At 42.5% G+C, this 16,685-nt stretch overlaps 1 protein-coding gene across 2 annotated transcripts in view; it reads left to right on the top strand.

Annotated features, from left to right (window-relative positions):
- MGLL (monoglyceride lipase) overlaps nucleotides 1–16,685 on the top strand; it is an 86,944-nt gene that overhangs the window by 18,344 nt on the left and 51,915 nt on the right. For both annotated transcript variants that reach the window (XM_024220757.3, XM_024220749.3), the window contains exon 3: nucleotides 11,030–11,136. In XM_024220757.3, the coding sequence (XP_024076525.1) occupies nucleotides 11,030–11,136 (107 nt within the window). The remainder of the gene's footprint in view (nucleotides 1–11,029; nucleotides 11,137–16,685) is intronic.

Genomic DNA, 16,685 nt, shown 5'->3' with positions numbered 1-16,685 from the left:
CCATTTAGTCCACTCAATTCCTTCTTTGGGGGCTGCAAGGTGAGGTCACACCAGTATCCCTAATCCAGTCTGGGAAAGTCTTCTGAAGGGGATATCTGGGGCAAAGCCTTCTACTCCTTGGGCACACTTGTTTTCCATTCACAGTGCCACCCCTTTCGACTCATGGCAAGCTGCAGCATGGCTCAGCTACCTCACTCCCTACCCCTCCCTTTCCTGTTGATAGCTGCCAAGGGATTGCTGGGAAATGTAGTTCTTTCCCTGCTCCAGGGCTGGCTCTATAGGCAGGGAGCTAGGCAAGGAACTACAGCTCCCAGGTTCCCATGGGTTCTCAGCTCCCATGCTGGATCCCCAGCTGCTCCCTGGCTACGCTTCTGCAGGGTTGTGAGAGGGAAGGAAGTGAGTTTAAAAAAAAAAAAAAGGATGGCCCGAATGCTGCCCCCTGCAAATGTGCCGCCCCAAGCACCTGCTTGTTTTGCTGGTGCCTAGACCCAGCCCTGCTAACTGTATGTCTTTCTAAAACATATGCTTTAGCTCAACCAGAAGTTCTGGGCTTGATGCAGGAATCGCTTGGTATAATTATATGGCCTGTTTTATAGGGGAGGTCAAACTGGATGATCAAAATGGTCCCTTCTCGCCTTGAATATACAGTAGGACTGGATACAGTCCTGCATTGATTGGAGTTGGGAGTGGACAAGAGGAGCCTGTCTCTTAATTAACCTCGCTTGGTTCCTGTCTGAGCAGCTATAATGTCTAACTCCCTCACTCATAGCTGTGTTGGCTTTGCAGCTAAAAGGAGCAAAAAGGAGCAAAAACTTATTTAGTAAGAAGAGTCAGTAGAAATGGCTCTGAATACGCCCTGCCAGCAGATTGGCTGAGTAAAAAAAGGTCATTTTTACAGTCACTTCTCAGAACAGAACAACACTTTTAAACAGCAAAGCTTTTTGTCTGGTTATTAAATCAACAGGTTTCGATATTGAATTTGATTGGCAAAAAAACAAAATAGCCTTAAATATTAGTGATTTATTGGCATACAGCTTCTGGCCCTTTAAATGTAGCTTTCTCATGCCCTGAAAACTCAGCCTCTTTCATTGCACTATTCTTACTACTTCCTGGGCATCTACTCAGCTGGCACCCATTGCATTTTGATTTTAAGAATGAACCACTAATAAAGCTGACCCGCTGAACTGCAAGTTCTGTCCTTTCACAAACCCTTCAAGGCTGGGTACAAGCCTCTTAGAAGAAGGAGGCGGAGGGGTTGGGTCGGTAACCTTCTGGCAACTATAGCTTTTACCCATTGCATGTGACAGCTGTTAGCTAGCTCTCACATTAGTCCTTTCCCATGGCATTGTGGCCATGCAGCTACCTTTCATCCATAACAACTTCATTTTAAGTGAAAATGAATGTGGCATAAATGTGATAGAAAGTTGCTTGTCATATTGCCTGTCAGTGGGACTTATGTGCCTCAACCCCTTAGGCATTTTTGAAAATTTCCCCCTACATCTTAGAACTAGTGACAGGTCTCTGGGGAAGTTCAGATCCAGAGCTGGATTTTGCAGGTTGAGCCTATCTTTTACACTTGGTACATATGTAACAAGGTCAGCAGCCACCTCTCACGAGCACCCCCTCTGGTTGGATGTGTCTGCTTTCTTTCAGTTCTGGTGCTTTTGGTGGTTCTCAGGTGGTTTTTTCAGCAACTGGGCCTTTTGGCTGAGTCACACAGAGCCAGAACAGACCCCTTTGGGGATATACAGTCCACCAGGGCCTGTCTCTCTAGACCTCCCTGGGCTCAGTCTTTAAGTAGTCCCAGTCCTGGTATGGGGCCATATCCCCAGGGCTTCCTCTCTGGAGACACTATCATCCTGGGGCCCTTCCTGGGCTCAGTACCTACTTAGTCCCAGCAGCCAGCGAGGAGCTCCTTCGTTGCTCTCCCAGTCCCTGCTAGCAACTGTCTTAGCTCAGTCCTAGCAGCCAGACAGCATCTCTCTCACTCCCTCAGTCCCTGCCAGCAGACTGTCTTTGGTCCTGTTGCTCTTCCAGCCAGGCACATAGTTCTTTCTTTTCCAGGTCCAAGCAGCAATTAACTGTTGTGCTCTTCTGCAGCTCCTTGTATATAGCCCTCCTGGCCCCCAATTGGCCTTTCTAGTAGCCCCTCTGATTGGTTGCTTCCCTCCCAACCACTCTAGGCTGCTTGGAGGACCTCTCCCACTGTTCCTTTTTGGGATGGGTGTGGCAGAACCCTGAGGTCTGCCTCAGGGGACCTTTAGGCCTAGTCCAGCCCATCACAAGATATCTATAGCCTCTTCCATCTGAGGCACTCAGAGTGCTTTACAGATGTCAATGCATTAATCCTTATAGTACTCCTAGGAGATAGGCAAGTACGCGATCCCCATTTTACACACTGGGAGGGGGAGGCTGAGGCACAAAGAGGTGAATTGACCTGCCCAGGGTCACACAACAAGTCTGTAGTAGAGCAAAGAGTAAAACCCAGTACAAAACTGAATCCAGTCTGGTTCATAAATAACCAGATCCTGATGGGGAGGGATGGGTTAGTAGTATTGGTACAAAAAGTTTATATTAATGCACTTCTCAATTGTGTATGACCCGAGCCTGCATTTGTGTATTTAGATTTAGGATCCCTGATTCTTCTTTTATTTATTCCAATGAAACTAAGGACTAACTCCATTGCAATCAGTGGAATTACAACAGCATAAAACTGGTGTGAGAGGCGTCTCAAGCACAAAGTCTTTTAAAATTTTGTCTATGCTGTCTGCGTTTCCAAAGAGCCCATCAGTCTGCCAGGTTTGGGGCAGTGGACCTTGGAGTCTGTTCTGCTGGGGCAGATCCCACCACCTTGGTGGGGAAATGGTGGAAGGGAGAGTTGGGGAAGACTTTGTGACAGGAGCCTTGTGACCCCTTCGTCTGGGTTTACCCTGGAATGGGATGGGATGGGAAGATTAGGCCTAGGAATTTTACTTTACAACGCCACGTAATTCACCTCAGACTTAAGCCCAGTGTCTCCTAAAAGATAGTATCCTTTAAACAAAACATCTGTTATTAAAATGTTACATTGCAGAGATCTGCATGGAATCACTCTACTCATTCAGTTGCAGTGTCCAGAGAATCCTTCCACCGTTTGTTTCAGCTCTTTGCATTTTTTAGCTGATCAGTTGTGAGCTATGCACATTGATGTTTTGCATTTTCAAAAGGCCTGATAAATCATACATTCCAAGCTGTTTCTCTGCATTGTTTCATGCTGGCTCTAGATGGATTCCGGTGGAGCCTTTTGTATGGAAATCTATCTGTACTCTGCAATTCTGTCTCAGCTCTATTGATTTATAACACCACCACTTTCTGGTATCGCTGAATAACCTACCGACGTTATTCTACGCTGGCGGTCGTGTCTGCTGTAAAAATCTCATCCCAACACTATGTAGATGAAGGAATTGTTGCAATCCTGGGATCCAATATGATATTAGATCTGCAAACCCTTACTCGTGTGTAGTCAGAGAAAGTCAGAGAAATTGCTCATGTATGTAGAACGTTACACGTGTAGAATTGGGCCTGAAATTTCTATCATGCCAGGGGACTGATCTTGCAGGGTTCCATGTGCCCTCAAAGTCCAATAAATCAAGTGACGCTTCGGGCAGGGAGAGTGTAGCTGCAGCCCTTTGATGGTGGAGTTTGTAGGTTTTTCACATATTCATAAAAATGGCTCTGGGGCATCGTGAGAGGGATTCTGGCCCCAAAACATTTCTTTGGCGAAGCATAGCAGCTAGAGGAGTCTCCCCCTGCCCCACCCCACATAGGAGCTGTGTGGGGATTCCATAGGTGGCCCTATGTTGGCACTCCATAAACTCTAGTGTAGGGGACAGGAGAGTGGGAGGCTGTAGCATCCACTCCTGTGGCCCTTCTGGCTTGCACCACAAACCAGGGGCAGCAGCAGAGACCAGCCCCTTCAGACTGCCTAAATTATGCCAAAGGCCATTTCGAGCCCCAGAATCAGAAGGACAAAAAGGTTTAAAGCTACCTTTGTCCCTTCTTCCCTCTGGGCTATGGCTTGCATGCTGCACTTCCTATAGGTGCAGTACAGACTTGAACTACATTTGCCTGACCCAGGCCTGTGCAAAATGCATATGGAGATGCCTATGAATAAGTAAGCTATTGCCTGTTAACATAAAATCAAATGTTACTTACTCCGATGTAAATCTGGTGTGATTTCATTGGAGCCAGTGAATGACTCCAGAAGTGTACAGATATGAGAGCAGAATTTGGCCCACAGATTAGAATAAAGATTTCAGGGGATAACACTGCAGTATTTCACTAGTTTTGTTTACAATCCATATTCCTAAAATTCCTGTGTCTAGAGCTGCAGGATCATATATGTCAAGATGACACCATGTCAGGGTCAACATTATTTCTGCCCTGTCTGCAGCTGCATGAGGCTATTCAGACACTGCGCCACATACGATAAATATATATACACAAACGCTGTCTTAAACAAACGTTTAAGCTTGCACAGCCAAGCACTCAAAAGTTAGGAAATTCCAGAATTGGAAATGCTTGTGCAATCTTAATTCAGCCCCCTATGCATATGCATTATGATACAGTCTTTAAAGACATGATCACATGCCATTTTTGCACAGGCTTCTGTGCACAAAATGGATGGCGCTCACTTAACAAGCAGCTATTTAATATTTTGTTTTATCCTCATTGTTCACTGTATGGCCCCAGGTCTTATTTACTGCGCCCTATTGAAACCCTGCTCCGAACACAGAATAATTAATTTCCTTGTGGGCTTTTCAATGGCACTCATCACTATAGTACCTGAATGCTTCACAAACATTAATTAATTTATTTGCACAACATCCCTGCAAAGTGAGGGGGTGGTGTTATCCACATTTTACATACGGGGGTTGCGGGGAGAGGGAGGGCTCAGGCACAGAGAGAGTTTGGACAAAAGTATCCACTGATAGTGTGTGCCCAACCTTAGATGCCTAAGATCTGATTTTTTCAGAGTACTTAGGATGTAGTACTTTACATGGTCAAAGCACAGTTCTCATTGAATTCAGCTGCAGCTGTGAGTGCTCAGCACTCTTGCAAATCAGACCGCAAGGTATAAAGTAAGGCACTCATAAAATGAGGAACACACAATTAGTGATCACCTGGAAAGTTTGGTTTAAGTGACTTGGCCAGCATCACATAGAAAATCTGTAGCAGAGGCAGGGATACACTAGTTCTCCAGGACAGCATTCATCTGCCTTAGCCATGGGACCATCCTTTGTCTTCTGCAGTCCCCTGCCGCATTCACTACACACCTTCCAGCCGGTGCCTCATATGATCAGACCTCCAGGTAGAGTTCTTCTGGGAAGTTCCCACTGACTCCTTAGACAACTTTGAGGAGTGGTGGATGCTGTCAGGGGTTCTCTGCTTGGTGTCCCCCTCTGGATCCTTGATATTCAAGATTTGACCTCACTCCTATTCCTGTTTTTCCATTTGTTGCCCCACATACTCAACTGCGGCCTGGGCCTAACTCTTCCTCCCCATTAGTTGAGGGGGTAGGTCTTTAGTCTTGGACAGGCCTAGACCCACCTGTCCCAGTCTTGCAAATAAGACATACCTTCCAACCTGTTCAAGAAATGAAGCAGGGGTCCTACAGACAACAGCTTCCTTCACTACACAATCCTAATTTATCCCAGAACAGGTCCATCCCGTTCACTGAATGAGGCAGGGGTCCTTTGGTAAAAACACTATGCGATCATGGAATTAACAACTGTATCACAATGGCTTATGCACCAGGACACTAAATTAAGGCTACCCAGACAACCTTAGTTCTGCCATTTCCTAACTCTTGGGTGTTTGACTTTGCAGCCTTAATAATGTTCTTTTAGCATAGCTTTTTTGTGTAATTTCGTAGGTTTGTGAAAAAGCAAACTGAAAAAACAGAAATTCCATCATGTGGCATCATATTGACATCCACCAGGTTCATTAGTCGGGTTGGAACCTTTAGATCCACCACACAAACCTCTGCCGCTTGAGCTACTGATAGTGGTAGGTTGTTATTCTCTGTGTGGATTCCCTTAGAGGGGGAATGGGACACTTTGCCAGTGGACTTCACCGATATTTGCTGATAGCAGAGGAATGATGAGACTCAGGAATCTTGGGTTCCATTCCTGGCTCTGGAGGGGAGTGTTCGCTAGGTGGAACTGACTCTTCTGCTCATTCCTCCCCCAGATATTACTCCTTCTGCCCTCTACCCTCCAACCTGTCCCTGTCTTCTCTTCCCCACCCTTGGCTTCTCATCCCAGTCCCATTCTCCTAACCTAACCAGTCCTAGGCTCCACTCCTCAAGCTTCTCATACCAGTCCCATTCTTGACAAGTAAAAGGCAAATCCCGGACACAAAGGCCACCCCCTGGTCCAATTTCAAAAGCTTTCTCCAAAGGATAGGTGTTCAGAATTTTTTAACATGGGCAAATCAATGTATTTTTCATTAGCCTTGTTCTTGGAAACAAGTTTCAAAACAATAATTCAGCCTGCAGTTGACAGCCAGCATGGAAAATTTCAGCTGAAAACAGGGTCTTACAATGGGAAGTGTTAAGCAACCTTAATAATAGGCAATGCAACCAGCCTCATCTATAGTAGGGCATGGAATGTGTCTTACCATATGTCTGTAAAGTAACATGCAAATTTATGGTGCTATAAGTGATTTTAATAATATAATAGTAGAAAATATAGAAAAATCTAATAGTCTGTTTAAATAAGTTAACTCTTTGCACACTGCAGATATACATATGTGTCCAACTAACTATTTACTTCTTGGGTAGTCAAGAAAATGCCATTACTGTAAGGTTTAATATACATGAGTTTTAACTGTTCTTTCCACTTCTAAGAGGCAGGCTGATGCCAACTATGAAAGGGTTAATAAATCAGCTAAAGCAGTAAAATTAAATCTAGTACTTCCTTTCAGTAATTTTCCAGCATACCAGATAACTCTCTGGTTTCTGTTAGTTGATTTTGTATCTCATTAGGGGATTTAATTTCAAAGTTTTCAAACTGCAAATGTCAGTTAAACTGTTTTAAAGTCATTTTGGTTATGGTGAAAATGTATCTGATATATATATAAAAGATAGACTTGTCTAGCATGGATTAACATGCCATAAGCTCAAGTCAGATGGGCTCTGATTCAGGAAAGCATTTATGCATATGCTGCAGACCATCATTATTCAGGACAGCATTTAACTATGTGCTTAACTTTAATCATGTGCTTAATAAGTCCTACTAACTTGAATGGGGCTTAGGCAGGTTGCTAAAGATAAGCATGTAGTTAAGTACTGCCCTGAGTAGGAATACTTTCCTGAATTGGGGTCTTGGCTTGTGTTTTTTCTGATAGTATAAATAGGGGGTGAATTTTTTCTTCAGATCACTGGTCTAGTTTCAGGGCTTGGACATTTTCTGGTCCTAAAAGAATGCGTGCCGGTCCCACTAAAAGGCCTTTAGCCCTGTCTGGTCACAAGATAACAGATCTTACAATCACATCATTCTGCTTACAGTCTTGCTTCCCCCCTCCCCCCACCCCATCTAGTTCATACTTGTAGTGGTCTCTATCGTGATAAATAAAATAATACAAGACAGTATATCTCATGGCCCAGCTGGACTTGAATCCCAATTTTCTAATGGTATGAAACATTTATTTCTAGCCTTGGTAGAGGGTAGGGATCACAAGACACCAGCCCTTAAAACAGTGCCAGTCTCTCAGTATAGCAGTGTTTTCTTGGCACTGATCCAGGACTGAATACATTCCCTGCAAACTGCTCTCCTCTGGCACAGGGATCATAGTGTCCTAGACTTGAGACCAGCATAATTTAAATTGCTGGCTAAGAGTAAGAAATAACATTTTACAGGATGTGTAATTATAATGGTAAGTATACAAGTGTTCAAAGCGTTGAGAGCTGAGACCTACTTTTGCTGTGATGGCTACAAAAATATGCCAAATAAACATTAATTTATACATTTTAAAAAATTCTTGACCAAACATGCACCAGCTTTCTCTGAGTAATGGCACAATCTTACCACCACCATCCATAATGACCCTGATTCATCAAGGTACTTAAGCACATGTGTAGTCTCATTGATTTTGTTGGGACTACATCCGTGTTTACAGTTTGGCATTAGTTTAGGTATCTTGCTGAACTGAGTCCAAAATGTTGTTTAATCACAAAGTTTAGCAACTACAGATCCCACATCCAGAGTCATTTGAAGCATCCAAAGCGCCAGAAACATTCCTCTGGCTGAGCTGATGGAGCCTATGAAATTAACATGGTTCAGGCATAACTGAGTCTTCAGAAAAGCATTTCAAGCTGTGAGCACTGGCTTCTACCCGAGCCATGTCACTTCCAAATGGTCTTGTGGGCAGAATGACAACAATTGGAGATGAAGGTACATGCTAAGACCAATTTCCTATGAGGCCAACCCTGCAGTTGTTGCTTGCCAGGTCCATAGACACTGCAGTCCTACAAAGTGCTAAAGCCTGCAGTGTATCTGTATTAACTTTAAATGACACCAAAAAAGGAACATTAAGATAAAAATTGAAAACCGTTTCCTATTTGCTGTATTGTATTTCTTCCTTTTCACAAGCATTATGATAGGAGGTGATTCCAGAGCCCGGACTCCAGCCTGCATCCGAACATCTACACCGCAGTTCTATAGCCCCAAAACCACAACCCCCCCTGAGCCTGAGTCAGCTGACACAGGCTAGCCATGGGTGTTTATACCCTCAGATGCATTTGAGAATTTTATCCATGATGCTTTGCAGGCAAATAAAAGACAAGGTCCCTGCCACATGACATTTAAGGATCCAATTCTGGAACTCCTATATCCTAGTTCCGTTGCAGTCATCTGGGACTAAGAATTACTTGTGAGTAAAGGCTGCAGGATCAGGCCCTATAGCCTTAATTTTGTGAAGCATTGAACTCCCTCTATTTCCACGAATTTCAGTAAGGTGCTCAGCACCTTAGCTGATCTGGTTCTAAGTCAGTGAGGCTGCATGGGTATGAATGAGAGCAAAATTTAGCCTCCAGTGTAATTGCAAGATAAAGTAGCAATTAATGTCTTCCTACAAGGCTCTCACTTTATCAGCTTGCTCACTTCACGAGGGATTTCATACCATGAAGGTCACCTGGTATGTTATTTTAAATGACTTGTCATCTGAGAAACTACATGTTGTGCCTGGAGACCATGGTGAGGGACACCTTGGAAATGCCTGATATAGACAGGCAAAAAATTCTCCTTTTTATTCCTTTACTTTGGTTTGGTGTTCGACTTGTAGACAAGCAAAGCAAGCAGGATCTGAAGCATATGCATTAGTCATCTTGAGTTTGCTTCAGAATTCTCCCCCGCCCTACACCCCTTGTTCTGAAGGCTTAAGATCTCTTAGCCTTTTCTAAGGGAAATGTTAACTCAAGGCATTACTACTGTATGACAGGTCATTTTGGAACCCCTAGTGTGGCCTATCAAATGCTCTCTAACACCATGGGCTAGGGATGCTACATTTCCTGGACTTGTCATTACTGATTAGCGTTAATGAAATGTCAGGGTAACCTTATATAGCTGTTAGAGAATCTACTCTTTGCTTCGTGAAGCCTGTCTAGTTCAAATGGATGGTCTGTCAAGTTGCGTAGCATTAGCAATTATTTTGCAATCAGTGTTAATCAAAGAGATGGGGCAGTAATTACTACAGCATCTAGCATCTTCTCTAAGTTTAAATATAACTAAGATCAAAGCAGTTTCTTTGTGTGATTACATCTTTTACAGATGTATCAAAAACCCTTGTAAAAATAGAGTTGAAGATTTCACTAAATGTAAATTGTTGTTACCATTTATTATTAGTTCATCTTGGGATTTTTTATATATACTGAAAAACTAGAAGTATCAGTCTCTGGTCTGGTTACAAGTGTTCTGACAACAGATTGCACCTTTAAATGAACAACTCAGATTTGTGACACTAAAATTTAATAGGGGTGAAAAAAGACCTATCAATCAGAGCAAACTTCTAGAGTTTCACTCGGCCATAATTATTTTTACAACAAAATCAACATTCTTCGTAAATGTTGTCCAGTAAAGACACAGGAAAATTTCTCTGAACTCAAACCATTAATTTCATTATTTGATGATATTCCTCTGAACGTGTAAGAAATTTTGTAAAATGTGAGTACTTAGTGATGAGCATTTGTATAGCGCCTTTCACGCAGCAGGATCCTAGAGTGGTTTACACTCTGTGAGCCTAAGGTTGCTGTAACTGTTTAGGAATCACTTCACTCATCTCTGTAATGCAGCTATTTCTGGGTTGAAATTGGAAATAGGTAAAAACATTGATGTTGGGATCAAGTCCAGCATTCCCCAAACTTCGACTCAGGTCCTGGGTTCCGGTTTGCATCCATATTTTTGTTGAAATCCAGTAACCATTTAACAGTGTGTGCGGCAATGTAAGTCAGAACAATTTAAGTCAGAAAGTGAATAATAATATATCTGGGTGAAACTACAGAGAGAGGTCCTAACCTTGATCCCACTGAAGTCAATCGCAACACTTCCATTGATTTCCATAGGAGCAAAGTCCAGTCCAGAATGTAATTAGCCTGATAAAAGAGAGTCACAGAGACCCACCTACAATATTGACCTGTAGCTTCCCATTGTGGCAGCCTCGTGCTGAGCCAGGTGGAAAAGTACAGTACATCCATCCAGTGTGCAACTGGCTCACATCTAGCTAAAGGCCTGCCACCATCAAGCCATCTGTTAGAGGTTCGTTTGATGTTATTTCTTCTCATACGCTCCTAGGTCTTTATGGACAATCTGCTCCCTTCCTCACCATGGTACCATCAGCTAAATGCCACTCGGGCCCCACATTTACCTGGCTTGAATTTGTTGACGTCTGAGGTGCTTGTTGATAAAATGATGATGCTGTTTATACCCACAGCTCTGGTGCCTTTCTAGGCTGATTTCCAAGTTAATGCTTTATACCTTGATGCTCCATTTAGGGCCCTCGTGTTTATCGCTCATGGTGCTGGGGAACACTGCGGCCGCTATGATGACTTAGCCCAGATGCTGACAGGACTTAACTTGTTTGTATTTGCTCATGACCATGGTGAGTATTATAAAAGAAACAGCATGTGACGTATAGCAGATCAGGGCCGTAGCAAGGTGAATGGAGTTAAAACTGTTCAGCAGGAAGAAAAAAAATAAATTAATTATATACCAGCGTAAAAGGGAAAGGATTGATTAATGCATCATGTAGTACTGCCTGTCTAATCTAGCCTATCTATCAAATGGCCACACCGGTTCCTTGGGTTTTCTCAGCCTTGTCCTTATGGAGCCACCATTTACACTATTTTTATCCTCTCCTTATGGGATTGTCACTGTTGCGCCTTGTCTCTGGTTGTGGTGGGGATTTTTGCCCCTCCCTCCTAGGGTCACCATAGCTGCTATCCTGAATCACCCCACGTTGATGCTGAAATGGCAGTGTGTCTTTCACACTCTCACGGAACCTGAAGGCCTTCCCTCAGGACACAAACAGACAAAGGGTGATAGCAATCCCCAGGAACTGGGACAGCCCAACAATATTGTAAATGATTTGTTTCCTTGTCCTGCGGCGGTCCCCTCCTGCCTTTTCCAGCACTCACAGCTTGCCATTCTCCTGCCCCTTTAAGCCTTTGTTTTGTTTTTATCATTGCATACAGCTGCCTCTGTGATAGCTGCAATACAAATTAGCAAAATAAATAAATGGGATTGATCAGGGCAGTGGATGAGTGGTGAGGCCAAATTCAGAGTTGGGTGGTAGGAGAAGTGGTATGAATCTACGCTGATGTAACTTGGGCCTGGTTTGCACCTAACATTTAGGTTGTCCTAGCTACGTCACTCAGGGCTGTGAAAAATTCAGTGTAGATACTGCTAGGTATCTTTGGCTTTTCTTGACTGAAATCAAGACCATAATTTGGCCTGTAGTCCCCCGCCCCTCTGACACACACTTATTGACGTGTAAATTACATCACTGTACACATTACCTCTGAATTTAGCCTGAGGTGTCTCACCAATCTGACCACTTCAGAGTTTAGGAAATTTGAGATCCAGCAGAGACCCATCTGGTCTTCAAGAACAATGGCAAAACCTCAGCGAGACCCAATATCCACATTCTTCCTTTAGATATGCACTTGAGACTGTCATTGAGTTTCAGCACTGGCATCTCAGAGCAGAAATGGGCCCTAGGTTTCCTTAGGATAGAGATAGTCTGGTAGTCAATTAAATTGTCATATTTTTACAAAGCTGTGATTGTATGAAGAGTGACTGAAACACCACATACAGGGTTGGCTTTAACAACAGGCAAACAGGCAGTTGGCCAGGACAGAAAAATCTTTGCAGACAGTATGGGCCTGTTTCTCCTTTCACTTATACAATTTTAACACCACTATAACGCCATTAATTTCAATAGACTTCCTTTTGATTTACACCTGCATAAATGGGGCTAGTCAGGCTTTATATATGTAGTTATCCAGGTGGAAAGTGTTTCTTTTTCTCATGTGGCATAAAGTTGATGAGAAAGATCATATAGTGTGTTGAGCAGACTCCCTATTGTATGTGAGGCTGCCTCTGTAGCCACCCAGATTTCTGTTATTATTCCACATAGGAGCTATGCAGAATTTTAGTGCACACCTAAGCGATTTGTTTGAATGCCAGAGCTGTAAAGATCTGGGCACTCTGGACTGTGGAGCTGTTGTTGCTTTTTTACTTTAGTTCCTTATGTTTTCACAAGAAAACTTTTAACAAGATTGAAGTAGCAGATTTAAAAAAATAATATTTAATGGGATGGAAATGGAAACAGTAACAAGACACAGCACTTTATAGTGTAAATTTAGTAGGGAGAGAATACCACATCTCGAGACGGAAAAGGAGCTTTGAAAGCAAAGGTACCTGTCAGGAGTTATTGCACTATATAAAGAGAAGTGTATTCACTCTGTGTCGCCGTGAATATCTTTTAGGCTAGAGAACTGCAAATATTCTTTTAACAGAGAACAATTCCATTCTTTTCTTTTCTTACCTTCTTTGAATAGCAGTATCCAAATTAGAGCATCATTATTGACTTCGCAACCGGTAAAGATAATCAGCTTACTATGTTCTGAGACCAAATTTTGTTGGTGATAGAGACAAGCTTTCAAGCCACACTGAGCTCTTCAGAAAAATAAACCCAGAAACTTTGCCATAACATTTTCTATCTATAACAAACAGGTTTATCACATAAAGGACCACAAAAATCAGATACTGGAGACAATGTAGAAAACCTTTCTATATTACAAAGGAACTCTGTTTTTCCTTTTCCTTCAGAAGAGCTCTGTGTAGTTCAAAAGCTTGTCTCTCACCTACAGAAGTTGGTCCAATAAAAGATATTACCTCACCCACCCTGTCTCTTTAATATGGCTACAACAACACTGCAAATAACTGTTCTGAGTCAGGTTATATTATTTGGGCATACTCCCCAGCAGAAGTTTCCAAACACAGTAACAGACTGCTTTAAATGGTAAAAAATGTCCCTTATTGGAAAATTTCCCCAAACTGATGATAACTTAATGCCACAAGAATGCTTAATTCTCCATTACATCTCCCAAAATAGTCAGTCAAACATTACTTTGTTTTGTGTTGAGCCTACGATAAAGCATGAGAGCATCTGGCAGAAGAAAAACGAAGAGCTCCTTTGTAATATAGAAAGATTTTCTCCATTGTCTCCAGTGTCTGGTTTTTGTGGTCCTTCATGTGATAAACCTGTTTGTTATGGATGGAAAATGTTATTTCAAAGTTTCTTGGTTTACTCAGGGCATCACAACATGGGGCAGAGTTAAGGTTGTTTGGATGACCTTGCTGTGCGTTTCTAGATGTTCATAACATTTGGGTTTCTTTGAAATTTAACCTCTGAATTTAATTTAAATTCTGAATTTCCTGAATTCAGAGTGGTTGGGTTTGGGGGTTGTTTTTTTTGGTAGTTGTTGTTTTTGTTTTTTAATAACTGCAACATTCTTGTAAGGTTTTTAACCCTTACAGTAATGATTTGTGCTCTCAACCTTCCCTCTCACTTCATGAAGTTATTTTCCAAGTCCTGAAAAGTTTTCTGTGTTGCCTTCAGTTTAATTTAAAAAGAGGAAACCTATTTTTTTGTGAAGCTCTGATGATAGTAAAAAAAAAAAGAAGACTATGTCTACATTGGTTGTCCTGGAAGGTCTTTGATTTATTGGGGACACACTGAAGAATCACTCATCAGCAACAAATTTATGTTGGAGATATGTTTTCTGTGGATTGGGGCGATTGCTGCCTGTTTTGGAGACATGCTTCAGATAGGATGGGATAGCCTTAGGAATCCATGGCCTGGTCTACACTACGGGATTAATTCGGATTTAGCAGCGTTAATTCGAATTAACCCTTCACCCGTCCACACAACAGAGCCATTTAGTTCGAATTAAAGGGCACTTTAAATCGATTTCTGTACTCCACCTCGACGAGCGGAGTAGCGCCAAAATCGATTTTGTTAATTCGAATTAGGGTTAGTGTGGCCACACACCACCGAATTAATGTGGTTAAAATTAATGGGGTAGTGTGGCCGCATACCACCGAATTAATGTGGTTAAAAACCGAATTAATGTGCTTAGTGTGGCCGCGCACAATCGAATTTATACAACCTGTTTCCCAAATTCGAATTATCTAAATTCGGATTAATCCCGTAGTGTAGACATACCCCATGAAGCTAAGAGCCAAAGAAAATGAAACTGAAGGATAGAGAACCTGGCTTCATTTTCACGTGCAAAGCACTTTAATTTATTAAAGTTCAAAGTGTACAATCCACTCTCATTGTAGACCCTATCCTGTTTTGTCTGTTGTGGTGAGTTTTATATTTACTTTGATTGCGTTACATGACCAGAGCCCAAAAGAACCACTATTTCACTTTTATAGATGGGTATCAACTAATAGCAGTTACCAAGGTGTTTACATTTTTGTAGATAGCAACAGAATCTTGTATTTACTTATCTCTTATCCCTTTTCAGTACATGTTGCAATATTTTTTTCCTTTTACATGGACTTTCTAGTGCTCCTTATGAGTGTAACATAAGTGGCTGTCATTAGGAGGAACGATGAAATAATCTGCCCCCTCCCTCCATCCCCACTACGAGGAAGTTCCTAGCCACTCGGTTTGCTTAAGCACAATGTCAGTATCCAGTCCCTCGGTGCTTCTCCTCTGTGCAGGTATATTGAGAGCTCCCATAAAGTCTCCCCTTTCTGATGCACAGAATGTGTAGACACCTCCCAGTCTTTCACCCTGCTTTGAAACTTAGAGGACCACCAGGTGAATTGCACGCTCTAAATTATCTGTAAAGTCAGATCAAAATGAAGGGAAAGATGTTGCTCTTGTAGCTCATATAGATTCTTTAGATGTTCCCAACTGAAGTACCCTGCTGCTACTTTGTATGTGGTTTGCTTCTGTGGTGAGTTGGAAGTCCCCTCAGACAGAGATCCACTAATGCTTATGCTTTCCATTAATTTTCTCACCAGATTCCAGACTTGATAAAACTCTTACTTTAAAAAGAAGAAACCAGCTGGAGCTGTAGATTTAAACATGCATCAAATGTTTGGGATTTTTCAGCAGGGTCGCTGTTTTGTTCTTGCAGCTGTTAAAAGACCCTTGTTGGTGAGAATAGAAATCTTCTATTTGTTCATAGCACTGGGAAGGATTGATCTATAAGGAAAGGTTAAAAGGACTAAATACGTACAGGCTGCGGCAGGGGGGCGGAAATGATCGAGTGTCAGCGTTAATAAGAGCAAGGATTAGGGTGGTTCTGCATGTGAGAAGCAACAGCTCATGTAATAAAAGAAAAGGAAAATGTCTGGCTAGCAACGTTCCCTAATAATAAGGTCAAGCAGACTCCAGTATAGTCCCACACAGGGATGGTGGAAGCCTGGGCAGGAGTTTAGAGTTGGTTTGGACAAAGCGCTCAGTTCTGCAAGGAACAATCTTGCTACAGTTGTGGGTGAGCTCAGTGAGCCCTAATGGTCTAGTCTGTCTCTGATTTCTATGACTCAAAGACTGCTCAGTAGGAAAAAAAAAATATTGGCTTCTCTGCAGCAGGAATTTAAATTGCCATGAGGCGCAGTCCTGTATTCCCTCTGACAGTAGCTACTGTAAGATTTTTCTTGGGAGGTTGTGTTGAACTCCAGAATGTTATTTGGACATTGCTGGGGGGGTGGGGAGGAGGAAATGTCTTTGTGATCCCAGCTGGGGACAGCTTGTGCCCAGAACTGTTAGGATTCCTGGTACCCAGTGATTTTATTCTCAACAGCACACCATAGAGGGTAACATTGGCGGTGGGCCAAAAGAGGGGGCACAAGGTCTGCAATTATGCAAATCAAGTGGTCTTAACACAGTGCACAAGTGGCATCAAAGGGCTGCAGACCTTGTGTCCTGATCTCGCATTGCATTTCCCCGCTATCTCCATGCATTCCATCTGTATACAGTCTAGCTATATACAGGTGAAGTTAATTTCACACCCTGATATTTTTCTTTTAATAACTTTACTAATGATTTGATTCTGGAAGGTCTCCCAGTCTACAGCGTCACAGAACTCATTCTCCTTTGTCAGATAGGGTCTATGGCTGGGTCAT

This window comes from Terrapene carolina, unplaced genomic scaffold (genome assembly GCF_002925995.2).
Source record: "Terrapene carolina triunguis isolate 2854851 unplaced genomic scaffold, T_m_triunguis-2.0 Scaffold89, whole genome shotgun sequence".
In the NCBI taxonomy this organism is placed as follows: Eukaryota; Metazoa; Chordata; order Testudines; family Emydidae; genus Terrapene; species Terrapene triunguis.
Note: the sequence above shows the minus strand (reverse complement) of the source record. Positions and strands in the feature narration are given on the sequence as shown.